The sequence below is a fragment of the Hirundo rustica genome, chromosome W, assembly GCF_015227805.2.
Source record: "Hirundo rustica isolate bHirRus1 chromosome W, bHirRus1.pri.v3, whole genome shotgun sequence".
NCBI lineage: Eukaryota > Metazoa > Chordata > Aves > Passeriformes > Hirundinidae > Hirundo > Hirundo rustica.
The window spans coordinates 23,649,479-23,674,456 of NC_053487.1; the positions used below are offsets into that span (position 1 = coordinate 23,649,479).

A 24,978-nucleotide genomic window follows, 5' to 3' on the forward strand; every position below is an offset into this window, starting at 1 on the left:
AGTTCTTTGTTTAAATAAAGTTTATGCATTATGTATAAAATATATGAATATTCAACAGGCTATTGCTTTTAAGAGATAGTCCTTTGTTAGCAGGGGTCCTTCTCCAGAGCTTGTGGCTCGGGAGAGGCACCCAGACGTCTGTAACTTTGTTTTTATTGTCTTGTATTGTCCTAACTCTAAAATTGTTCAATTTTTTTACTCTAATTCTATTTTTATAACCATCTTATTTACTATTAAACTTTCAAAATTTTAAAACAAGTGACTGGCGTTTATCACACACGGCAAACATTGAGGAATCAGCACTGTTCGGCCTGTTACCTTTCTAACTTTCATGTAAATTTTAAATAAAAAACACGAAAGGCAGCGCGGCTGCTGTAGTGTGTGTGTGCTGCTCGCGGGGCCGGCGGCGCAGGGCCCGGCGCTCCGGGCATCTCCGAACGGTCACGGGGAAAACCGAAGCCCGTTGAGGATGGCGGTTCCCGGCCCCGGGCAGCGCATCCCCGCGGGCAGGGCCGCCCTTGGGGGACCGCAGCAAGGCCTGGGGCAAGGTCGGGCCCCGCGGAGAGATCCCCGGACTCCGGGGAGGGCAGGCTGGGAGCGGGACCGGGGGCACCGTGGAGACCAGGGCTGCCTCAGGGACCGCTCCGGCCCCGCCCCTTCCGGCCTCGCCCCCTCCCCTCGGGCCCCCCTCCTTTCCCGCGCGTGGCAGCCGCCGCCAAGGGGCGCTGAGGCCCGCGGCTCCGGCCCCGCCATGGCGGCTGTTTCTCGCGGCGTCTCGCGTGATCTTGATGCGCAGACACGTGACGCGGCGCCAGCCGGGCCGCGCCGTTCGGCCCCGCTCGAGTGACGGGAGCGGAACTGGGAGTGGGACCGGTACCGCGACGGTATTTGCGGGGCGAGACCAGCAAGGCGAGCGGGGCGGGGTGGGCAGGTGACAGGACAGTTGAGGCTGAGCTGCGGTGGCCCGCAGCGAGTCGCGGCCTGGTCCACACGTGGGGCCTGGTCCCGCCGTACGCGCCCGGGCCCGGTAAGTCCGCGCCCCTGGCGGGGTTCGGCCCCGCGGCCTTTGCTCATCATGCCGCCGCCGGCAGAGCCGCAGCCGGAGGCGGTGCCTGAGGCGGTGCTGGAGCAGTGGCGACAGTACAACGAGACGGACCGGCAATGGGCGCTGCGCCGCCGCTTCATCCTCCGCCACCTCCCCGCGTACCCCGGCGCCGCCATCGACCAGCTGCTGGCGCTCTCCGTGCTCTGGACCAACCACGTCTTCATGGGCTGCAGGTGAGGCTCGGGGGACACACCGGGCGGCGGGCGGTCTCTCGGCTCCCCGGGCCCGGCGCTCGCTGTCAGCCGGGGGTACCCCGCAGGACGGCGGGGGTCGGGGGTTCAGTAGAACGACCCGTGCTGCGAGCAGGAGTCAGGGTGAAAGTTTGAAGCCGGGACGGGAGCCCCCACGAGGAGAAGGGGCGCAGGCTCCCGTTGTGGCCGAATCTCGGCCCCAGCTGCGTTTTAGAAAGTAGCCGCAGAAGAGCTGGGATGAAAGGGGTTGATGCAGGAGAACTGTCCCTGGCCAGTTTTGTTTGCTCGAATATGCCGGTGTTTGTACGTGGAGGGAAGCAAGCCACTGGAAAAGTTTATGTGTGTTTTGCAAGTAGTTCTTGATGTCCCGCCCCCAGGACTCGTTAAGCTTATGGTGCTGTGCTGTGTCATTTAAGTGAGGAGTTTCCCTCTGAGCACAAAGCAGCCTGTACAGTCCCCTGAACACTCAGCTTTTCTGCGAGAAATAGTCATGGAGAATGGAAGGGGTATCCTTTCATCCAGCCGTACTATCGATAGCCAGGTTGCAGAGATCTGCAGAAACGTCACCCACGTTCCACCGACACCTTTGATGATGGGATTGTTTTTATCTGGATGGAAGCAGTTGCTTAACGATCAACTTCTGCAAACTGTGCAGTGACAGAGGAGCTTGTGAGCATTGATGGCACATGGATGGACTTTTAATAATGTTCCATCCCACAGCCTTGTGGGGGAGTACTTTGTGTCATCTCTACAGAGCAAAATCAATATCTTTATTTAAAGATCTGCTTGTTTCCTTTTTTTTTCCCTGGGTCAAGTACTAAACTATTCTGCTCTGCAAGCGCTGAAATTTAACATAGATTTAAAATAGTTTCAAATTCCAAAGCTTGAGTAATATGTTAAAATTGAGAATGTCTTCTTCATATGGTCTGTATGGTCAGTCTTAATGTGTTTGTGTGCTGTCCGAATGGGGGACCTTCTCTGTGCCAGGGCTTTTGGGAATGGTGCAATAAACAGTTACAAGGTGCTGGTAATAGAAGTGAACAACTGTGTGGGAAGGTACTAAATCCCAAAAACTGATGCAGTTTAAGCCTGTCAGTGCACATACTTTCTGTGATGGACTCCTTCACCTGCAACTCTCAGGGAAGATGAGATTTGGGCAGGATGCAGTCTGGGGCCATTATCAGTGAAGATGTTTTCCCAGAGCTGGTGTGCCTGTCTGGGAGCACTGCACAGGAACATACTGTACTGTTAAAACAGTTCTAGCTTTACTTACAGTTGCCTGGGGAAGGAAGGGATCCACAGCATTCCCTGGAACTGCCTTTTGCTGTTTAGGAAGAGCTGTTGTTGATTTATCAAGTAAATAGCTTCAAAGTTTGAGGGATTTTTGTTGTTTTCCTAATGCTGATTTCTTGCCAGCTGAAGACAACCTGTTTGTCAGAGTAGTTCAGCTGGTTAGAGCAGGGTGCTGATAATGACAATGTTGTAGGTTCAATCCCTGTATGGGTCATTCACTCAAGACTCAGGACTTGGACTCGATAATCCTTATGGGTCCCTTCCAACTCAGACTATTCTGTGGTTCTGTGAAGAACAGATCAGAGTCTTTGCTATGAAATCTGAGTGAGTGTTCTGCTGGGAAAGGATGTGGAGAGCATCCAGAAGGCTTAGAAAACATGGTTTGTGAGGAAGGGGTTAAATAAAAAGCTTAATTTAATTTAGGCATGGATGAGAGAAGGTGCTCCTGTTCCCAGATATGTTAAAGGTAGCTGAGAATGGGGGCAGTGGTGCAGGAAAGCATTATGCTCCAGAGCTACAGGAATCAGGGTAAGGGATAACCTATTAAAGTCACAGCAGGGAGACTTCAGTTGGGTACTGAAGGCACTGGGTTCCTCTGGCCAGATTAGACAAACACATGTTGAGACTGGTTGATCGCCTCCCTGCCCTCAGCAGAAATATGAGCCCTAAAGGTCTCCATCTTTTGTGAAGAATGACAGGTGTCAAATCTGACACTGTTCTTGCACCCTGCTGGAAAGGGACATTGTCCATCACAGGTAATGTCATCTTGTCCCTGTAAGCCAGAGAGAGAAAGATTCCCACTCCTCTCCCCTTTGGCTGTGAGAGGATGAGGGTATGTCTTGGTTTGAAAGACAGGTGTCTGCCAACAAAGGACCTCCCTTGGAATGTAAAACATGACCCCCTTCCCTCTGAATTATTATAACTTTGAAATTAAGGGGCTTTCAGGCAAATATATGGGGAAAGGAACAACAGTTCTTTACTGGTATGAATATGTAAAACAAGGCAAACAAACACCAGCAGCGGCAGCACCAAGGAACAGAACACAAACCCAGTGACAGCCTCTCTTGGCTGCAGCACCTTCCCTTGTGGTGCAGTTCTGGGCACAGCTGGCAGGGACACTGCTGGCTCCTGGCTGGGCAGGGCGGTGCGATGATTTCCCGGGGGTGGCAAACAAAATGTAACAGAAACTGTGCAGCCCTAGCGGGAGCTTCAAGAATCAAGTGGACACAGAGTGCAGGATTTAAGTGTAGCAAAAAAGCCTGAGGCAGCGGCAGAAAACACTGGGGTTGGGCAGCTGCAGCCGGGTTTCTGCAAGCAGCTGCTAGCATCGGAGGAGGACAGTCGAGCTCACCCACAGTAGGAAAAGCAGTACAGGGCTGGGCTCCAGTGGTGGCAGCAAATTCTCCTCACAGTAAGCAACAGCTCAACTGTCCTCCTCTGATGCCAACAGTGAGAGAGGGAGAGAAGTTGAGCCCAGCCAAAATCTCATGGTATCTTGTCCTGGTTTAAGGCAAATTTGGGAGGAAACCTCTGAATAGGGTCCCTCTGGGAAGCAAACCTAAATGGCCCCCACCTCAATCAGTCTGGGAAAAAATCTCAGAGAAAAGTGGAAAAAACTATTTATTTAATAAACAAAGTGCTTATAAGCACAGAGAATGAATAATATGAAACAATAAAACCTCTCGTCGCTCTGAAGTGAGATGGCAAACTCAGAAAGTCCTTGCTGTGGGTACCTCGGCTCGCTCAGTCTCTTATCAGTCCCTCCAGTGCTGGAAAATGCCGTCCTGGGCCCTGGTGGGCTGCAGGTGCGAGCTCTTGGTGCTCTTCTGGGTTTTTCAGTCCAGAGCAGGTTCAAACAGTCCCAAGAAAAAGGAAGAAAAAACCAAAACAATCCAGGGAACTTCTCTGCCTCAGCTAACTAAAACCTAACTAAAAGCAAAGGAGATCTCTGACCCGCTTTCTGTCCATGCTTCAGACAAACACAGTCCAGGAGCAGAATGTGGAGGAGGGAGTGCAGTTTCTGAAAACAAACTAGGTGCGACTCTTTCTCCCCCTTTGCTCTTGGAACCAGTCTTAAAGGTACAGAACACAATATCCAGCATAAACAGAACAGACAATTGGGGATACAAACATCATAAAGTCATCCTAGGACACCTTCCAAAGAGAAAACCCCCCAGGTAAGAGAGTAGCAAGCTGCACACTTCACCCACCTCGGCCATTTCTTTAGTCTCTTAAGTACTGGTTATTTTCTCTTAGCAACAGATGGGACAAAATTCCATGAGAGAAAGAAACAAAAGGAAAAATCTTAACCCCCAACAGGGTATCACCACTATCTCATCTTTTGATCCCTCCTGGAATTTTCTTCCCATTCCTGGTTCTACTACCTCCACTGAGGGCTGAGCTATGCTGGTGAAGCAGGGACTGCAGTAGTCTATGCTCAGAGTTTTCACCCAGAAATTTATATGGATCTAATTTCTGCCTGGCCCTCTAAATCAGGAGCAGAAAAAACCTTTCTTGAGTGGAGCTTGAGTAGATTTCCAGAGCCCTTGGAACAGCAGTATTTAGAAACTGGTACAAATCACTGCAGCCCTGGCTGTTGGGACAGTTGTGGGCTCCTGTCTGTGGGTAGTGCCCTGATGCTTTCTGACTTTGGAAGGTGAGCATACCATGGAACAGGTGCAGCATTGTTCTTCCTCCTTTCTGAACCGTGGTGTGAAGCTGTCAGAGGCTGGTGTCAGGCCATGTTTGTAGGCTCTCCTTGGATAGAAAGGTTTGGGTTTTTTTCCTGTTCAGCCTCAGCATGCAAATGGCTCAAAATCATGTGGCAGATCCCCAGAGCAATGGAAAACTGAGCTGGTGGGGGATGTAAGGCATAGAGGGATGGACCTGTGTGGAACTGTGGGTGCTGCAGCAGGGTCAGGGTTTGCTCAGAGCTTGTCACAGCCACCTCACCTCTCTCGTGGTTCAGGAACCTAAAACATTTCGGTTACGGTACCCAGGTAGACTTTAGTTTGGCTTTTTAAAGAGTGGTCGATGAAGGCTAAGTAATGCCTTTGTCACCTTACATGGCAGTTGCAGTATTGGTGACATGCAGGCTCTGGCTGCTGCCCCACACAGGACTCCAGTGCCTGTCTGAGCTCTGATTCACTGAAGCTGCTGCTCCTCCTTCACACTCCAGTGTTCATTATTGCTCCTGGCAGCTCTGCCAAATACTGTATTTTGTCAGATAATGTACTGAAATTTCAGTTTAGAATACTGTCAGTGTGGTGGCTGCATGGTTTAATCAGAAGTGCGTTCATGCAGAGCCAGGTCAGCTGGTGTGTGGCTGTGTGCCCACACCAGATCAGCTGTGGCAGGGGGACAGTGGTCAGTGCTGTGCTCTGCTCCAGCAGGATCAGAGGAGCATCTCCCTTGCACCTGCTGCTGTGTCTCAGGCAGCTTTAGTTCTTGTTTTACATAATAAAAACTTGTGTGTGCATGTGTGCTGCCCTGTGGGGCCGGTTCTGAGGTGTTCTGCTGTTGAACCCACACAGATACAGTGTGCAGGTCATGGAGAAGGTTCTCAAGATGGCTGAAGGCATCGACATTGGGGAAACGAGGTCATACGAGTTGGTGCCCAACAGGAAGCTAAAGAGATACCGCTCTCCATCAGACAGTGAGTACATCTGCTTGTGTCAATGACCCCTTCCCTGTCCCTGTTTGGTGGGCATCACTGGGAGCGTGGGGACACCAGTGTGCCATGGGGCCACCTCCAGGACAGCCGGCACAGCAAACTGGAGGGAAGTGCCCGTGGTGTGCTCTGCTGGACTGCAGGGCAGTTCCCCCTCCTCTGCCGTGTGCATGATTCACACAGAGTTCTATCTTTGCTTAAGAAAATACCATTTTTCATTTCAATTATCAGGTAATTGGTTTCCCCTAGGGATGGTGTCTGGAATCAAATACCTGTCTGGCTTTGCTGTGGTGAGGGGTGATGTTCTGACCCAAGGAAGGATTGTACATGTACATAGAGATGTGGAGTTCAGCTCATTGATTTTGAGTTACAACCTGCTTGGAGCTTTGAGGGGAGGGGAACAGACATGATGTGTAGTTTTGGGGGTTTTTTTTTCCTCCCTGCTGAGCCTGGAAGAGTGCTGTATATGTCAGCCAAGTCCTATGGTCTTAGTGATCAGTGTTCCAGCTGTAGCTTTTCCAGTGGAGGAAATGCAGCAGGCAGAGAGGGCTGGCAGTTCGATGGCTCCATCTGCTGGCTTCTCCATGGCACCTTCAGAGCTGCCTGCCCTCCCTCTGGAGAGGGGTGGGAACTGTGCCTGGGTGCAGGCAGGCCTGTGTCAGTCAGCAGTGTGGCTGTGTGAGGCACAAATGGTCAGACAGCACAGGACTCCTCTGGGCTTGGATATAATTTCTAGCTCTGCTAAAGTTGCTTCCCTTATTTTGACAGCCAGCAATCTTTCTCTGCTTCCATGGGCCAGCTGCAAAACTGAGGAGATACTGCTCCTCTCCCATGTTTTGTCTGTCACAGGCAGCAGCCCTGAGGGTTCTCCAGGGCTTGTTGCACAGATGGCGTAATGAGCTGTTATGTTGGCAAGAGCCTTTAGGTGCTGCTGCAGTGCAACCATCAAAAACAGACGGAGGAAGAAATGCAAACCTTGCCATAATTCATCACGACTGGTGGGCAAAGGATTTAATGCGTAAGAGCTTTGTCACCTGATTTCAGTATGAAGGAAGGGCTGTTTATGCTGTGTATGGGTGTTGTTTTCAACTGTAGCGAGCTGGGTGGTGATACCTGTACTGTGGTGGTTGATGTCTAGACAGCCTGACCTAGAGCAGAGCTGCACACATTGGCACTGGATTAGGCAGCATTTCCTGTCACTGAGCTGGTGTTTTGCTCCTCCGATGAAATTACACACATGTACCACATCAGCATGTGGGTGCTGAGTCTTCCACAGAAGTCTTGTGTAACCATCTCTTAGATGTAGCATATTTGCTTGTCAGCTATTTGATTCTCCCTTTCTTCAGTAGCTGTGCATGCCAGGATAGTCTGTCTCATTTGCATTTCCTCTGGAGAAGAAACAAGAGGTCTGTCAGTAATGGGGCCCTCAGTTGCTACAGCTGTCTCCTGAGGCTAAGGCAGATTTCATGTTTGCTCCCCTTTAGCCCAAAGCAATTACACTGAGAAAAAATGTGCTTCTATTAAGTCAGTAACAGCCCTGTGTATTTTGGAAAGGAGGGTTTGGTAACAGTGTTCCACCTCAGATGAAAAGACCTGATGATAAAGTAGTTTATCTGACATCACCCTGCAACCATGCAGCAGTCAGAGCTGGGGCTCTAGTCCTGCTCTGGTGTTCTGTCTTGTTGACCATAATTTTACTCATTTTAGTAGATTTGAAGGGATTAACTTCAGAAATGACCAGATGGGTCAGTGGGCAATGTTGGAAGGCAGCATCATGTGACTAAATATGTAGATATTTTTGTGTGGTAGCTGTGAAGGTGGAAATACCACTGTAGTGACCTGCACAAGAATGACTGGTTGTCTTTGATGAACTGTGAATGTCTTTTGGAAGGAAACCTTTTGGGTTTTGGCTAAGGAATGCAAATCCTGTGTTCAAAGCCTGCAGGCTCCTCTCGAAGATCACTTTCTGAAAACACTGTCTTCCTGTCATAGCACATATTGGTAATTGTGTAATTTTCTTCCATCTCATAGGTCCAGAGCCAGAAGAGATTCCTGAGCCACCCAAAAAGGTGGTCGCCAGGTTCCGAGTGCGACCACGCTTTGAGCCCATACATTTTGTCACCAGTGCTGAGATGGATGGGAAGAAGGACAATTCTCTGGATAACCAAATGCAGGAGGTTAACCAGGAGGCAAATACCAACAGCATGGCACAGCCAGCTGAAAACTGTACAAATTCTTTTGTGAATGCACGAGAGGTGGATCCCCAGCTCTCCAGCTCAGCTGGGCTTGGCTTTGCAGGCCCGGCAGCAGCAGCCAAGAAGGCTGTGAATAGTGTGGACTCTACCACAAGCAGCACCTTGCAGGTTTCTGTTTCCCCTTCAACTGCTCTGTCTGCATCAGAGACTTTCCCTCCGTCAGCAGTAATGCTGAAGCAGAGCTTTATGGAGAAACTGTCAGCAGCTGTCTGGAGAAATCTTACTAATCCAGATACAAACACTGGGATGGATAAAATTAACTTCACGTATCTTTTGACACGTTCAATTCAGGCATGCAAGACAAACCCTGAATATATTTATGTTCCTCTGAAAGAGATCGCCCCTGCTGACCTCCCCAAGAGCAAGAAGCTCCTGACAGATGGCTTCGCTTGTGAGGTGCGATGTCAGAACGTCTACCTGGCCACCGGTTATGCCGGCAGCAAGAATGGATCTCGGGATCGAGCCGCGGAGCAGGCAGTGAAGCTGCTGAAGAAATCTGTGGAAGTTCGAGTTGTTCAGCGGAAGTTCAAGCACACCTACCACGAGGACCTGGTGGTGTGTGAGGCAGGCGTGTGTCGCCCAGATTTCCCTCCCGCTCTCAAACCTCATGAGGAGTTCATAGTTGCCAACAGGGACTGTGTCCCAATGCAGCCTGGTACTGAATCCATGAAAGGTTCCACGAATACCAACAAAGACTGGACTAGTTTTGTCCTCACAGAGAATGCCAGCGATGCAATAGGAATACTTAACAATTCTGCCTCATATAACAAAATGTCCGTTGAATATAAGTATGAATTAATGCCCAACCGCTCGTGGCGTTGTCAGGTGTATCTCCAAGATCACTGCCTGGCTGAGGGATTTGGCACAAAAAAGACCAGCAAGCACGCAGCAGCTGAGGAGGCACTGAAAATCCTGCAGAAGATGCAGTCAAATATAGCATCCCTCAAAGTGACACAGGTGCAGAAAGTGGGCTGCTCATCACGGGGCTCCGGGAGGAAAAAGGACCTGAAGGACCTGGTGATCTACGAGAACTCCAGTAACCCGGTGTGTACCCTGAACGACACCGCCCAGTTCAACAAGATGACGGTGGAGTACATCTTTGAGAGGATGACAGGCATACGATGGAAATGCAAGGTGATGCTTGAAGATGAATTCATCGCAGAAGCAGTTGGAGTGAAGAAATCTGTCAAGCATGAGGCAGCAGAGGAAGCCGTGAAAATCCTCAAAAAGACTCAGCCAACTGTTGTTAATAACCTGAAGAAAGGCACTGTCGAAGACGTCATCTCCAGAAATGAGATTCGGGGTCGATCAGCAGAAGAGGCTTTCAAACAGAAGATCAAAGAAGACAACATTGGGAACCAAATTTTAAGAAAGATGGGCTGGACAGGCGGTGGCCTAGGGAAAGATGGCGAAGGAATTAGGGAGCCTATTTCAGTAAAGGAGCAGTTCAAAAGGGAAGGACTTGGGCTTGATGTAGAAAGGGTGAACAGAATCACTAAGAGAGATATTGAAGAGATCATTCGAAACTATGCACGCTCAGACAGTCACATTGACTTGACTTTCTCTAGAGAACTGACCATGGATGAGCGGAAGCAGATACATCAAATTGCCCAAAAATATGGTCTTAAAAGTAAATCCCATGGGCAGGGACACAACAGATACTTGGTGGTGAGCCGGAAGCGGCGCAAGGAAGATCTGTTAGATCAGCTGAAGCAGGAAGGCCAGGTTGGGCATTATGAGCTTATCATGCCCCAAGCAAACTGAGGTGAGGTGTCCCCTTTGACCAGACTGAGTTTTCTGGACATTCGACTAAAGAAAGAGATGCTGCATTTTTCTTGTGGGTAATAATGACATGAATGACTTAGTGACTTTTACTTTGGCAATATAATTTCTAAAATGTTGTTAGGTGTGTAGGACCGACTGAATTTTGTTCAAGCACATTAGCACAACCCAAAACAGTAGTGCTGTTACTGTGTCTTTGATGTTACTTGTTCCTTCACATTTTAATGGTTTTGTAATAGCAAACACACATGTCCAATGAGAAGGAAGTTGACATAATTTAAAATTATAGGTCCCTTATTCTTCTTGAGCAAGGAAGGAAAAAAAAACCTTTTAAAAGAAATTAAAAAGCAAAGGAAATGCAGTCTGGGGGCATAAACTTGTATGTAAAATTGGTATTAATGAGGAATAAAGTTTTATTTCTGAAAATAAAAGGTTTTGTCACACTTTGTATTAAAAAAAGTGTGAAAACTTGATTATTCTTGAGAAATACATATATTGAGGTCTTGTCTCTGCTGTGTTTGTATGTACAGTATGTAAACTTTAACCAGTTTAGTGGTAGTTTTATTCATAGATTTCTACCTTGAGTCTCCCATTCTGAGAACCACTGAAGGCACCTTCATTGCCAGTGAATGGGACTGAGAGAATTCCAGCATGTTTCTACCTTGGAGAACAGTTGACATGTGCAGATACCATGGTGAAGTGTGAAATATAAAAACTGGAGGTAAATGCAGAGCCCATGCTCAAAGATGCTCATGTAGCTTGTGGGGACTGTTATATAACTTATTTTTTTTACTTGGAATATCAGCTCTTTAATCCTGAACAAAACCGAATCTGTGCCTGGTTATTTCTCTGCTCCATCCCTGTACCAGTGCTTGGGTCTGGCGAAGGTGATTCCCCAGGAAACTTCTGGCCTTGTTCTGACCGTGGGTGTGGAAGCTCTCCAGGGCCAGCTTATGCCACTGGGAGGCCAGAGTGCTTCCCTCCTTTATGAGGAAGCAGCCTCTGACCTCCATCTGCGCTGCTCTGCCGGTAGGGTTACCAGGACACAGTGCTCTGGTGAGTCTTGGAGCTCACTTCATGTTTGGGAAGCTTAAAGGATAGCAGTTGACCTTGGAAGAGCCAGGAGTGAGGCATGCCTAGAGATGCTGGTTATTCTGTCAGTAGTGGGGTCTGCAGATGATCCTGTACCGCTAAGCCAGTCCTAATGCAGTGTTTTTGTCTGGTCTCCTGTTGCCATGTCTCAGCCATCACCTTTAGTTTTCTGCTGCTTATAATTGCCTCTTCAAATCATTACACCCTCCTCTACCTTTTTTCCCACCTCTTGTTCTGCTTTGTTTTTAAATGCTCTCAGGGCTGAGGTGAGGATGCCTAACCTCAGAATATCCCGGTGATGAGCAGTTAGAGGGATTTTCATCCCTGCAGGGTGCTGAGGAAGAGGAGAGACTGCCCTGGCAGGTGAGACTCAGGAAGCAGAGATCAAACATCTCTCCTCTCGTCCTGGCTGCAGCACAGCTTCTGCCTGCTTGGCCTGCTAACAACTTGCTGCTGCTGTGAAAAAAATATGGCAGTTAATTCTGAAAGTAGGTTTTTTCCATTTTGTTTGGGGTTGTTTTTTGTGCATTATTTCTTCTCCCTAAGTCTGAATTCTGCTCTCAAGAACACTAGGCTCTAGCAGATGGTGCTATATGAGTGGAAGAAGCCTGATACTTTCTAGGGAAAGAAGAAGTGAAGCTCTTCTTCCCTAACTTGCATTTGCACCAGGTTAGAGCTTGGTGATGCCAAGGAAGGCAGTAAGAGCATCACGGGTATTGTATTCAAGATGGAAAAGGCCTCTTTTGGGAGAAGTGGGGCCTAGCTGTAGTCACTGTAGCTCAGCAGGGGCAGCTGGCCCAGACAGTCTGTGCAGGACGTTGCCTTTCCTGTCCTGAGTCATGGCTGTGACTCCTCTGCCACACACGGTGCCTGTGCAGGACCTGGTGGGGGGCTCTGGGTTTGGCTGCCGGGGCCTTACAGGGCAGCATTGCTGACCCCAGGGGGCTGCGGAGCCTCAGCCTTCAGGAGAGGCACCATGGGGGCTATTATGGAGTCTGTGGATAAAGGCCTTGCCTGAGCAAGGTTGAAGGTGGGATTGATTTTCTTTGGCACCTCTGTGCTGCTCATTTCTGGATGCCTTAAGAGTCTACACTGTTGTTTTGGGATTTTTTAAACTAGTGAAACAAACACAAGAATGGTGGGACTGCTACAAGGGCCTCTGTGGTCTTAGAGGGACTTGACCCCCCTCAGAAAGGGTTGTGCCTGCAGCAGGCATTACAGCTGTTCCACGTAAGGCACAAGGCTGTTCCAGAGTACAAGCTGTTGTCACTGCAGGTACAAATCTGCATTAAATTTTTTTGAAAGAGCCCAGCTGCTTATAATTGTGGAGCTCAGCAAGAGAACCGGCTTTTGTTATCTGCCACTCATCATAAATCCTGTTCTCCACCTGCTCAGACAGGAAGAAAATAAATGCAATTCCTGTATCAACTGAGCTCACAAAGTTACTGTAGCTAATTCAGGGTTACAGCCTCCTTTCTATCCCCAGCCCAGTCCCCACCCTGCCCTTCCTGCAGGTGCAGCCAGCCCTGTCGCTCCTCCACTGTCCCTCCTCTGCACTACCCCAGGCACACCTCTCCCCTCACTACTGCCCACAGCAGGAAGTATTGCACAGTGCTGGAGCTTCCCACACCGAACTGCTGGCAGCCCAGTTAAATAAGCACAGTTTATACACTTTGTGCCTATTTATACAATAATCACTAAGGTTACACTTTATTTACAACTTTTGAAAAATGTACAGTTTCTTACATGGGTTACTTGTGCAAAGTTATACTTTTCAACTAACAGACCAATGTGTACACAAAAGACACTGGAACAGTGGACAACACAATTGCAGGTTCCATCCCACACTCCTGCTTAAGGTTCTATATCCAAAGGTACAAACTTGCCTTACCAAAAAAGTGACTGGACTTACAAATGTTTTTTTCAGAATTGAAAAAATACTTTCATAAAACTGAAGGGAACAAACTCAAGCATGCAGCAGTAGCTCACACAAACCATGTGGTCATCTACAAAGAGCAGAAACTGCAGAGACTCGAGTGCCTATCATGGACTTAATTCAAACTTTCCACAAGACAAAGTTAGATCCCAAACAATTTAGCTTTCTCAGCTAAAGATAAGGGGCAGGAGAAAGACACTGAAGGAGAGTAATTCCAGCGCTGGAACAGGTCAGGTTTTATCCCTTTCTTAATGTGGAAGGCCTTTTGCTGAGTACCGCAGCTCTACCTGGTTTTGTCCAGTAATGCCTCAGTGACAGGACTATAGAAACCTACTGACAGTTTCTGTAGGCATGTCCTTTAAAATAGTAATTAAAATAAAAAGGGCTTGTTTCTCACCCTCTCAGCAAAGATCCAAGTACCACAGCCATAGTGATTTATGTAGATCTGTACATAAATCTTGCATGTGAAGTCCAGTAGTAACAAGGATTCCAGGGTCTTACTAAATCTTTGAATTGCAATCAATTGATGAGTTGATTTTTTTAACATGAGGAAAGGAGTTGATAAACCAATACAAAAGGGAAACAAAAGATGATTTCTTCACCCAGTACTTACAAATGCAATGGGGGTCTAAACCAATAGTAGAGGTAAGTGACCACCCTGGGACCCCTCAGCACTTTAGTTAATATCAGTTAAAAAAATGTGTATGTATATAAACATCCCTTTTATCAAGCTACACATAAGCATCACTGTGTATAACACAATTACAATTAAAAGCTTAGTGTACACTACAGAAATGCACAATATTGCCCTAAGACTGGAAAGAGACCACAGAAAATGAATTCAGCATCAGTAACTCTTTTGCAAGTAACCCAAGTACAGAATGTTTAACTTCAAAGTGGGTGCGTTCTGATGTCCAAGGAGAAGCTTCAGCAAGGGAGGGTAGCAGCAGCACAACAGCTATTTTGCTTGCAAAGTAAATGTTAGAAGGAAAAAGATGACTTGGACACTTTATTTTCCTCATCAACAGTGTTCATTTGCATCATCCTGGGTCAACAGTCACGCCAGCTTTGTTCTACTATTGCAGAAACCCGTTTTTCATATTCCCGCTTATTCTCTTGGTATAGCTGAGCTGCCTGGCTGTTTGCTGGACTGTTCGGATTTGGCTCATCCAATAGGGACTGTGCAAAGAGAAAAAGATCCTTAGGCACTGCAAAGAACAGTTTTCCAACACATTCTCTAAACTATCCATACTAGTCAGAGCAGAGATGTTAGTCCAGGTGCAGCACACTCCATCCTTGCAGCTTTGGCCACCAGCATCACCCCTGCACAGGGCAGGTGACTTGCTGTGACAGCCAAGCAATGCATCACTGGTGGGACCTTGCAGTGACCACCTGTGTCACTGCCTGGCCAGTTTACACCTGGGAAGGATTCACACTGACAATATCAAGGTAAAGATGCTATACTGGCTCTTAGGAGAGGGGAGAGTTTCCTGAGCTGTTTTTGTCAAAGCATCCTAATGTCATTCTGTCTCTTCATGCAGAGTTCTTTTACCTGTATGGATGTTAAGATGGAGGAGACATCATAAGTGGGGCTCCAGCGATTCTGAAGGATATCCAGACATATACTACCATCTGCATAGACTGGAAAGGGTCAAAAAAACCAGCTTAAAACACAACTTGTACAGTTACTGGCTTTTCTCCCTAGTATTGCCCGATCCTGAAAACCTACATACAGACACACTGAAACAGTCCATAGTGTCTGGACAGGCTGAAATCCTGCAAACAGGCCTGTAAGTAGGAAGCAGTGAAGCTCCTCACCAACAGAAGCCTGAAGTATTTAAACTCAACCCCTGCTTATTCTCTCACAAACTTCTCTGTGTCACTGCAACTACCACTGTGGAAAACCATGAACAGATTTTAAGGCAAAAAAAAATTAGCTACCCAGAAGTGAACCAAAGAAAGAACACCCACAAACAGTTGTTCACACTGAAAGTTTCCCCAGGAAGTCTACAACAGAGTCCAGTCACCTTACAGCAGCTACAGAACCTTCCCTCTCTACACTGTACCCACACTTGCCATGTTGGAAGGTTTCTGGTATTTCTGCACAAAGCTAGTATTTGTTTGGAGGCAAGGAATACCTCTCCAGCCTTTAGTTACCAAGGAAAGGGATTAATTAAGCAATCTTACTGTCACTGGCTATAGCTGGATCCTAACACTGTATTTCATGGTATATCATTCTTACAGGCATTTTGGGGAAGAAAAGTCATAGAAAACAGCTGCATTCACCAGTGTCACTATGCTATGTCTACAATACAGACAGACAGAAGTTCAAAGCACTACTATTTAAGTACAAAACATTCTTCTGTAAGACTTAACAGGCAGTTGAGTGTCTCATCAGTACTGTGCTGTAACACCTGAAAGGTAAGAGGCTCCTTTTATTGCCCCTTTCTTTTCAAGCCTGAGCACTGCTCACATATCCATCCTTACCAAAATGACACAACCACACTGCAATTTTGCTGCCTTATTAGATAGTGAAAACTTTTATAAGTAGACCTTTTATGCAGCAAGCTATAAAACAAAAAACACCCCAGCCCTCTCTTCCCACCCTCACCAAACCTCCAACAAAACAGCAAAAATAAACCCAGGCACTGTGTAAGCACTTACCATTTGGATGAAACATTTTAGAGACAAATCTGACAGTAGGTGGCTTATTTGGGTATTCTTCTGTGAATTCTATTGTAAGTTTGAAAGTTCCTGGAGTTGAAAGAGATAAGCAACCTTTATTCAGCATGAATTTACACAAGGGATGAGTAAGTAGCAATCCCCACAATACACACTGACACTAATGTGCTCACACAGGCTTGTTGGATGTGGAAGACACATTGTGCAATCCCATAGCAATTCCTTTACTTTCATGGAGTTAATCACGAAATCCCAGACAGTACTGGTACAAGAGTATTTCCTGTGACTTACTTTTATTGCCAAAACCAGTTGTTGAGGGTTAAGTTTACTGTAGAATTTTTTCCCCCTCCCAAGTTGCTAGGAGACTAAATGCTGAGTGCTTAACCTGGACAAAAGAAGCTGATAACTTAGTTTGGGGGAGGGAGAAAAGCTCCCGGAGAGAGCTGAGGGTGGGGGGGGTCTCGCGGCTCTCTTCTTCCGGGGGGAACACCGATCGGGCCACTGCTGGAGTCCACGGGTAATGGAGGGGTCTGGCCCTGGGAATTCTACCATCTGTTGGAGCACCCAGGAATTCGGAGTTTTCTTCGCTGTCCTGCTGGATTTTGGGTGAGCCCGGGTCCAGCCGCTGCGGCTTCTCCGGCACTGCCAACTCTGCCTGCCGAGGACACGCCCTGCCTGCGGAGGACAGTCTGCCACGCCCGGCTTCCAGCCATCAGCGCCGGAGCTTCCACCGTTTGCCCTCGGGGTTCTTGGTTCTGTTCTACTATTGTTATAATTGCTGTTGGTTTTTTTTGTCTGTCCTGTTATATTTACTAGTAAAAGACTGTTATTCCTTTTCCCCATAGCTCTGACTGAAAAGTTGTTTTTTTGTTTTTTTTAATCTTCCAAATTATAATAACACGGAGAGAAGGATTTGAATTCCTCATTTCCTGGAGAGGCCTGCCTCTCCTTAGCAGACACCTGTCTTTTCAAACCAAGACACCAGTCAAAAGGTTAATGTAGGGAAATAAATCTGCCCTTGGGGTTTTCTTCCAGAGAGCCTAATCCCAGTACACTGTACAAACAGCAGTGGGTGTAGAACCATCTGTGTAACACAACATCATTTCGTGAGTCCTATCTATGGAATATGCTGTCATGGCAAGGACCTTGTAATTTATTTCCTCTAAATTAACAATAAAAAAAAAAAAAAGTCATGTTCCTCAACAACTGGAAGGTAATCAGGTCTTGCAGAAAAGTAGTACTGAATGCAGCATCCAAATCTGACACTTTAAAATATAAACCTGACCATTTACATTACACTAACTGGTCATCCTTAGAGAAAGGCTGATTAAGCAGAAACAGAAAACGGTAGTTGAGTCTCAATCCAACCATTTTAATAGCCTGCACCAACATAAGTTATTTTAGCCCTTCTCCTCAGGCTATGACAATCTGAGAATAAGAAGTCTGTCGACTAAGCTGCACATATGGGTTCAGGGGATTAAGGACTACTCCTGATTCAGCTCGGTAACTAAGGAACTCTGCCTATTCCACTGCAGACCATGCGAGCTCCTCCCAACCATACTACCACCAAGAGCAGCCAACCCTGGAGGCAGCTTGGGATGTTCCTGGGTATGCCCAGAAATATCTGAAGCACCTTCATATAAATATACAGCTCTCCTGTAGAAGGACTGCACCTGATAGTAACAGCTGGAACAAGCTGCTGGTAGGGCATATTGCCTTTTTTGAAAGGGCATCCTTATGTATCAGTGATGAGTCAGGTTTCCCCATCCCTCCCATGCTGTGTCCTTGCTTCCTACTGTGAGGGAGTTTTCCAGCACTAATATAATAAAGCAATTCCTTTGTTTGGCTGGCAAACATGTGCCAACAACTGTAAGTGAGAGAATAGATTTTTAGTTTTCCATTTTTTGTTTTTTTTTAGATCAGCAAGGACCTGCAAGATTTCCCAGGGACTCCTTTCTTTATAAGGAGATAAACTGTAACACTGAGTTGCAAGAAATAAAGGTCATTGCTTTGATGCTCCAGTTAGCAAATGAAGACACAGCACAGATGCTTTAGCACTTTCCCTACAGCAGTGGGAAGTCTCAACACCCTAAAAATAAGTTTATGCATGTTTGGTTTTTTTTATTAGCAGCCTAACAATGTAACAGCAGAGAGCCAACACTATGCTATCTCACTGTGAAACAAACGAGCCAGAACAGTAGTTAGGATTGTTCAAATTACTGGAAGCCTGCACTGGGGTTTTCAAGTTTACTCCAGCTTAGTCTAGAGGCACAGAGCCAGGTCTGAGATCAGCTTGAAACCCAGGACTGGGAAGTTAGTAACAACTTCTACCAGCTGCAAACATCAGCCCCTTAGAACCAAATGCTTAGAGATTTGACTCTAGATATTCTCAGCTCTCCCTGCCTCAGTTCTGATCCTCAGTAGCCTCCTCCTGAGGAAGGAATGACTTAGCAAGCAGTAGGCTGAAAACCAAGCACAAACCATCACACAGGTTTGACAGTAACAGGAGCAGTTTGGTCTGAGAATCTATTTAAAACTACTGAAAGAAAGGGAAGCTATTGTCCCACCAGAGACAGGACAGCACTACTTTTAACACAAATCGGAACAAAGGGCTCATCTGGAGCAATATCCAGCTGGAATATCTACCTACTCAGATTTCCAAGGCAGGGCCCAGAGGCAATGGCTCTTTGGAAATGCTCCACAGTACACAAACTCTCACTATTGAGCTTTATTAAAGGGCAAATCCAGAGATTTGATGCACCAAAGTCCAAGGGTCACTCACACTGAAAGCCCACAACAGGTATCACAAAACACTGCTGCGGATGAGGCCTTCAGTGTCCAGTCCCTTCTGTCACTAATTTTAATGCTTTCAACTGATATTTCTCACAACTTACCCTAGATAGACATTTTTAAAACATAAATTATCATATTTACTGTCATTATTGATATTGGGATCATCACTAATCTTAGGAGAATATTCTCTTTTCTGCCCTGTACTTAGCTTGTTGATCACTTCCACCTCAGGATTTGAGACCCTGACACAGCCAAGAGAGGCTTCTGCATGGCTTGTGCACCAGCCCCAGAACTCCAGAGAGCAGAGCCCGTGTCCCTCTGTGGGGCCCCCTCACTGCAGCCCCCAAGAGCAACCCCTCCATTCCACTGCCCAAAAAGCAGGATGAGCTCTTTCACTCCTGCACAAGGATACAGGATCCATATTCCATAAGCAAGACATAAACCACACAAGACAAATGCCTTGTGTTCTCTGTTCAAGCCTCCTGCACAATCACAGCAAGGCAGGATACTACTGAGTATCCTGATACTACTGATACAAGCTGAACTACTTAAATCTCTCTGAGCCAGGAATCCTACACTAACCATAGTATCATCATCCAGTTTCAGATAAACAGGTCCAAAGGACTGGGACAGCCTGGATTTCCATGGCTGTGCCAGCATTACCACTTTAGATGCCACACAAAGATTCTTAGAAATATGGTGAAGATCATGATAAATATCCCCAGGGTCCTACTGCAGACACCTGCAATCAAATCTTCTTAAACCAGAAGATGGAAGTTATGCTGCTGATCTAAATTAGTGGTTGCTCCTAAGCTGAACCAGCCTGTGCATTGAGTTGTGAAAACACCCTCCAAAGTCTGGGGGTGGAGAAAGAGTGATATCAGCTGCAGAATGCTGCACAGCAAGTAAACAAATGTGTTTCAACTTCAGGTTTGCAGCCCAGACCAACCACAATACCTCAGAAGCTGCAAGCAGAGAAGGGCCTCACCCGAACGAGGATAAAGAACAGTAGCTCTCATGATGTTGGCATTATTATACCTCTAGAATAACAAACCTCCCCAAATTTCACAGGCTACTTTTACCAGAACTAAGCTATCTGTAATTTTACAGTATCACCACGGAGTGAAAGTGCCTAAAAATTAAAAAGAACACTGACCTGCAAAGGCTTCATGAGAAAGATTATAGTTTCAGAGAACCTTTGAGTCACAAGGGCCTGTGCAGTTGCAAAGCAAGTCCAAACTAACATGCTGTTAAATTAAAATTTCCTTACTCTTACCTACATGAAGCTGAACTGCATCTGGATTGCACTACCATTATCTGAATTGTGCTACTCCACTCACTGAATGGGAAAGCACAGCTCAGGCACCAACAAGCCCTATCTCCAGGCACCACTTAGTGCTTTGTTATCCAGTAAGGTAAGACGTCCAGAGGAGAAGAGATAAGCAGATATCCTGCAACACAAGACACATCTGTTTTCCTGAGAACACAGTGTGAAAAAACAGACTTTGCTAAGAAAAGGGCAACCCATCACACCCTGAGATTACATTATGATATCAACCAAAGCAGGAGGACAGCAGCAGCAGCCTCAAGCTGAACTTCAAACTGCTGTGAGTGCAACACATCCTCAGTATCCGAGATAAAGATACAATGCTGCTTCAGAAAGCACAGAGGAAATCAATGTCAGGACTCTCAAAAGCAGTCCTCAACCTTCTGCAACTAAATGGAAATATATGGGAAAAAAAGCCCTTACAGCATCTGTTAACCACATGCTGAGCTGAAAAAGCCTGAGCATGGCAAGAACCTGCATTTTAGCACACTGCAAGGAGACAGCTTTCTACTCCAAACAGTGAATCACTCTATTAGCAGCAGTGCTCCAAGAGCCTAAGCATCTCTAGAAATCCCCACAGAGGTTTAAGTAAGCCCTTCTTTAAAGGTTACCAGATAAGACAGCAAAATACATTTAGTCTAGCTGTTCTATTACGCAATGTTTTAAGTCCAAGTTCTAAACATTAGACTGCTGAAGCAGCTACTCCAGCAAATTTCTTAATTAATGAAATACATTAAAAAAGTATCTTCAGTTTTCTTAGGCCTGATACATTTAGTCTTCAAAATCTTCACAGATAAATACAATCTGCAATTTAGAGGCACATCCACAGGTGCTACCACCAAGGATACACAAAGACAAGGGAGTTAGCCAAGAACAACATAGGAGTTAAGGAATTTTTCCTATGCTTTTGTCATGAGTCATGGAGATCTAAGATTAATTATAGCCTACACTGAAAGTATCTTAAAAAATGCATCACTGATTTCAGTTAGATGGTATTTCATGTCTAACAGGTTTTCACAAGATGCTTAAGTACTCATATAGCATCAGTAAACCTATCAAAGTCAGTAAGACCAGATGGAAACTACAGGTATGTCACCAGGACCTATTTAGTCAGCTTTTAAACTTAAAAAGTCTTTTCAATCTTAAGACCTGAATGATACCAATTGTAGCAGAATGAAATAAATGATAAGAAAAAGCCACTCTTATGAACTTCCTCAAATATTCAGCCCATTTCCTACTTCAGCTGGCTCATGTTGGAACTTGCTCACAAAACAGTTCCAGCATCAGAAAAAAATACAGAACTCAAACAAAAGACAACAGTTCTATACCAAGTTATTGATGGTTACCCAAACATGAATGTCCCTAAAAACATGATCCAGAGTTCAACAGAAAAGTTTGTAGAGATCCTTAAAATTACTTATAATACATGTAGCAATTACAAGCAAGACCGTACAAGCTAATTTGTACGTTTCTGTAAGTCAACATAACAATCTAAATCTACAACACTTTCTGAGACTAGAATTAGAAAATTAATATTTACATAAATATGTGCTGTCAGGTGAACATGCACCCCCCCCCAATCCCACACCTGTTGCAGAGTCTACGGTAGTGACACCAAGTCCCTGTCAAACTGCAGCAGTTTACCCCGAGAAAGCCAAACACCAGCCCCGCACGCCGCACTTACCGTCCTCGAAAGGGGTTCCCTCGGGCCTGGAGAAGGGAAAGCAAAGCACAGCGTTACCCCGCTGGCAGCCCGGCTCCAACCCCCTGGCAGCTGAGCGGCCCCCGCGGCCCGCCGCCCCCTTCCCTGCCGACTCACCCGAAGATGACGGCGTTCCACACCATGATGTTGTTCTCAGAGGGAGCCCCGCTCACCCCGGCAGGGGGATCCTCCTGCAGCCTGCGGGGCACAGGGACGGTGAGCGCGGCCCGCACCCCCCGCGTTGCGCAAACGGCGTAACCCGCGCCAGGCAGCCCCGCCCGCACTACGCAATCAGCGGAGCGCGCCTTGCCCGGCCGCCATGTTGTACTGCCCCCTCCTCCCCCGGTAGCGCTCGGCCCTTCGTCCTCCGCCCGCCCGCCGCTTTACCCTCGTCCCACGGCCTCGGTACCTCTTGAAGTCCCGCATGAGGCGCCTACGGGCCGGAGTGGACATGGCGGGCTGAGGGTTATAGCTCAAGCATACACTGCCAGAGGGAGCGCCGGGTGCGGCTAAGGTTCGAGCTCCGACTGAGGAGGAGGCGGCGGAGGAGGCGGAGGAGGCGGCGGCGGCGGCGGCGGCGGCGGCGGCGGCGGCGGCGGCGGCGGCGGCGGCGGCGGCGGCGGCGGCCTCTACCACTACGGCGGACACAGGGGGCCTAAACTGCACCAACCCCTACACCAGCAGCCGGACGGTCCCGGGATGTACCAACGGTGCGGGGAGAGGAGGGCGGAGCCGGATGTGACTGAGTCCCCGGCCCAGCTTCTACCACCACGGCGGGGGGCGGTACCAACGGTGGCGGAGGGTGGGGGTACGGCGTGACTAGTGGCGTCACGGACGGGGCGGTGCGGCGGCGGCGTTGCGTGTTGGGATCGAAACAGTTCGATAGGTAAAGCAAAGGCCAGACGCACGAACGAACCAAAACAAAGAGCTCATTCCCCGCTTCCCCAGGCCAGGCAGGGCTCCATTACACGTGACGGTGTCTTGGAAAGACAAACACCATCATTCCAAATGCCCCTCCTTCCCCCCAGATATATTGCTGAGCATAAGGCCATATGGTCTGGGATATCCTTCGGGTCAGCTGGGATCAGCTGTCCTGGCTGTGTATCCCCTCCCAGCTCCTTGTGCGCCTCTCGCTGCTCGGGTGAGATAAGGAGCAGAAAAGGCCTTGGCTCAGGGTAAACCCTGCTCAGCAGTAACAAAAACATCTCTGAGTTATCAGCACTGCTTCCAGCACAAATCCAAACCACAGCCCCATACCAGCTACTGTGAAGAAAATTAACTCCATCACTGTCAAAACCAGCACAACCTGCTACACTGTATTTTCTGCTTTCCCAGAGTGTTTTCCAAGGGAAAAATAAGCTATTTTCTGCATTTCTTTAACAGCTTTTGGAAATAAAGACTCTCTCCACTGTCATGTCAAGCAGGCTGGCTGGACTCTGTTTCTCGAGTTTATCCTCACTTGTAATTTCATATAATCCAGCTGTGTGGGGAGGCAGCTGAAGAAAGACACGGGAGAAAACCTAGTGAAAGTTAAAATTGTTATCAGGGCCGCACTGCGAATCTGCCATTCCCTTTCCCGCTGTACCAGCCTGCGCAGTAAGAACTGTGTGAGCTATTCGTGTTTGTCAAGAAGAGCCTTGTCCAGTGTCCGGCCTTTTGAGGCACAGGAGAGCCGGAAGCCGCCTGGCTCTATGCTCCCCCGGAGCCGCGAGGAGTACGACAATGGGGAGAAGCCGCTGCACGTCTACTACTGTCTGTGCGGGCAGATGGTGCTGGTGCTCGGTGAGCCGAGGGCAGGGGCAGGCCGCGGCCCAGCGGCACAGAGGTATGGGTGGGGTGCGGGTTCGGGATGCAGATTCCGGGTTCCCGGCGAGGGTGCCCGCCCAGCCCCGCCGCTCCCCGCAGATTGCCAGCTGGAGAAGCTGCCGATGCGGCCGCGGGACCGCGCCCGCGTGATGGACGCGGCCAAGCACGCCCATAAGTTCTGCAACGCCGAGGAGGAGGAGAGCGTCTTCCTGCGCAGGTGGGCCTGGCCTCTGCATCCCCTGTCCCTCTGAGCCCCAGGCCCGGGGAACGGGCTGCCCTCCCCGCCCAGCTGGGAGCCGCCAGCCAGGCATGGAGACCCTGTGTCTGTGTGCTCTGCTCAAGCGCTGCCTCTGTCCCCAGACCCAAAGGCATAGAGCGGCAGTTCAGGAAGAAGTGTGACAAGTGAGTGGCCTTTTTTAGTTTTTTGAGTGACTTTTAGAATCTTTTTATGAGGAAACCATAGGAATCCAGAATCTGGGTTTCCTCTCAGCTGTGTGTATTTCTGTTTCCAGGTGTGTACTGCTGCTCTTTTATCAACACCAACAGAAAAATGCTCCTGTGACGTTCATTGTTGATGGTGCTGTGGTCAAATTTGGCCAGGGTTTTGGGAAAACAAACATATGTACTCAGAAACAAGAACCTCCTAAAAAGGTGATTGGCTGTCTTGGTTTGGAAAGACAGGTGTCTGCCAGGGAAAGCTGGAGCTTCCCTTGGAATGGAAAATGTAAACCCCCTCCCTCCAAATTATTATAATTTTGCAATTAGGGGCTTTCAGTCAAAGATATGGGAATAGGAATAGCAATTTTTTACTAGGAATATTAAAAATACAAATATAGTTGAAGCAGCTCTCTCTCTCCCTCAGAGCCTGTGCTCCGTTTTAGCCTTGGCTAGCTTGAGAGAGAGCCCATGCCAGAAGGAATCTTCCTTCTCAGGGCCTTAAAGATCCCAGGGAGGCAAACCTTTTTCTTTAGAGAGAGCAGGCATCCGTCGATGGCAAAAGGAAAGAGTCTGCTCTTTGTCTGGGGGGAGATCACCGCTTTATTCTGGGGTCCTTCCCCTGCAGAGTCCGGAGCTCAGTCCAGTCCCCATCCTGGTGCAAGAGAGAGCCCCACGTGATCCCAAGGGCTTTTACCCAGGGAGGAAGGGGCTAGAGGCAGGGACAAGCCACTACCCAATCAGGGACAAGGTGGGAGTGGAACAGAGTTAGGTTACATTCCAGTGTGGGAAGATGGGCAAGGTGGAGCAGGGACAAACCTCATGATACATTTTCCAAGGGAACATGGTGGTACAGAAGAAACCATTACAAAACCCAGTATAAAAATGAAATACAATATAAACCCAATT

The 24,978-nt window shown here is 47.8% G+C and overlaps 2 protein-coding genes across 2 annotated transcripts; one reads left to right on the top strand and one right to left on the bottom strand.

The window, feature by feature from the left end:
* Positions 1–1,027: 1,027 nt before the first annotated feature.
* NKRF (NFKB repressing factor) lies at positions 1,028–11,116 on the top strand. The gene is made up of 3 exons (XM_040089072.2): positions 1,028–1,278; positions 6,123–6,244; positions 8,291–11,116. The coding sequence occupies exons 1-3, from the start codon at positions 1,076–1,078 to the stop codon at positions 10,276–10,278; spliced, it is 2,313 nt and encodes a 770-aa protein (XP_039945006.1). The 5' UTR covers positions 1,028–1,075; the 3' UTR covers positions 10,279–11,116.
* Positions 11,117–13,060: 1,944 nt separating this feature from the next.
* On the bottom strand, positions 13,061–22,401 carry UBE2A (ubiquitin conjugating enzyme E2 A). The gene is made up of 6 exons (XM_040089040.2): positions 22,238–22,401; positions 21,946–22,026; positions 21,811–21,836; positions 15,989–16,078; positions 14,877–14,965; positions 13,061–14,503 (listed from the first exon to the last, which is right to left on the bottom strand). The coding sequence occupies exons 1-6, from the start codon at positions 22,279–22,281 to the stop codon at positions 14,375–14,377; spliced, it is 459 nt and encodes a 152-aa protein (XP_039944974.1). The 5' UTR covers positions 22,282–22,401; the 3' UTR covers positions 13,061–14,374.
* Positions 22,402–24,978: the final 2,577 nt, after the last annotated feature.

Excerpts from the sequence above, each read along its gene's own strand:
- NKRF (XM_040089072.2), top strand. The coding sequence starts at position 1,076 with ATGCCGCCGCCGGCAGAGCCGCAGCCGGAGGCGGTGCCTGAGGCGGTG. Across the intron at positions 1,279-6,122 it reads CACGTCTTCATGGGCTGCAG|ATACAGTGTGCAGGTCATGG; the intron begins GTGAGGCTCGGG and ends GAACCCACACAG. Across the intron at positions 6,245-8,290 it reads ATACCGCTCTCCATCAGACA|GTCCAGAGCCAGAAGAGATT; the intron begins GTGAGTACATCT and ends TCCATCTCATAG.
- UBE2A (XM_040089040.2), bottom strand. The coding sequence starts at position 22,281 with ATGTCCACTCCGGCCCGTAGGCGCCTCATGCGGGACTTCAAGAG. Across the intron at positions 22,027-22,237 it reads CTCATGCGGGACTTCAAGAG|GCTGCAGGAGGATCCCCCTG; the intron begins GTACCGAGGCCG and ends TGTGCCCCGCAG. Across the intron at positions 14,966-15,988 it reads TAAAATGTTTCATCCAAATG|TCTATGCAGATGGTAGTATA; the intron begins GTAAGTGCTTAC and ends GACCCTTTCCAG.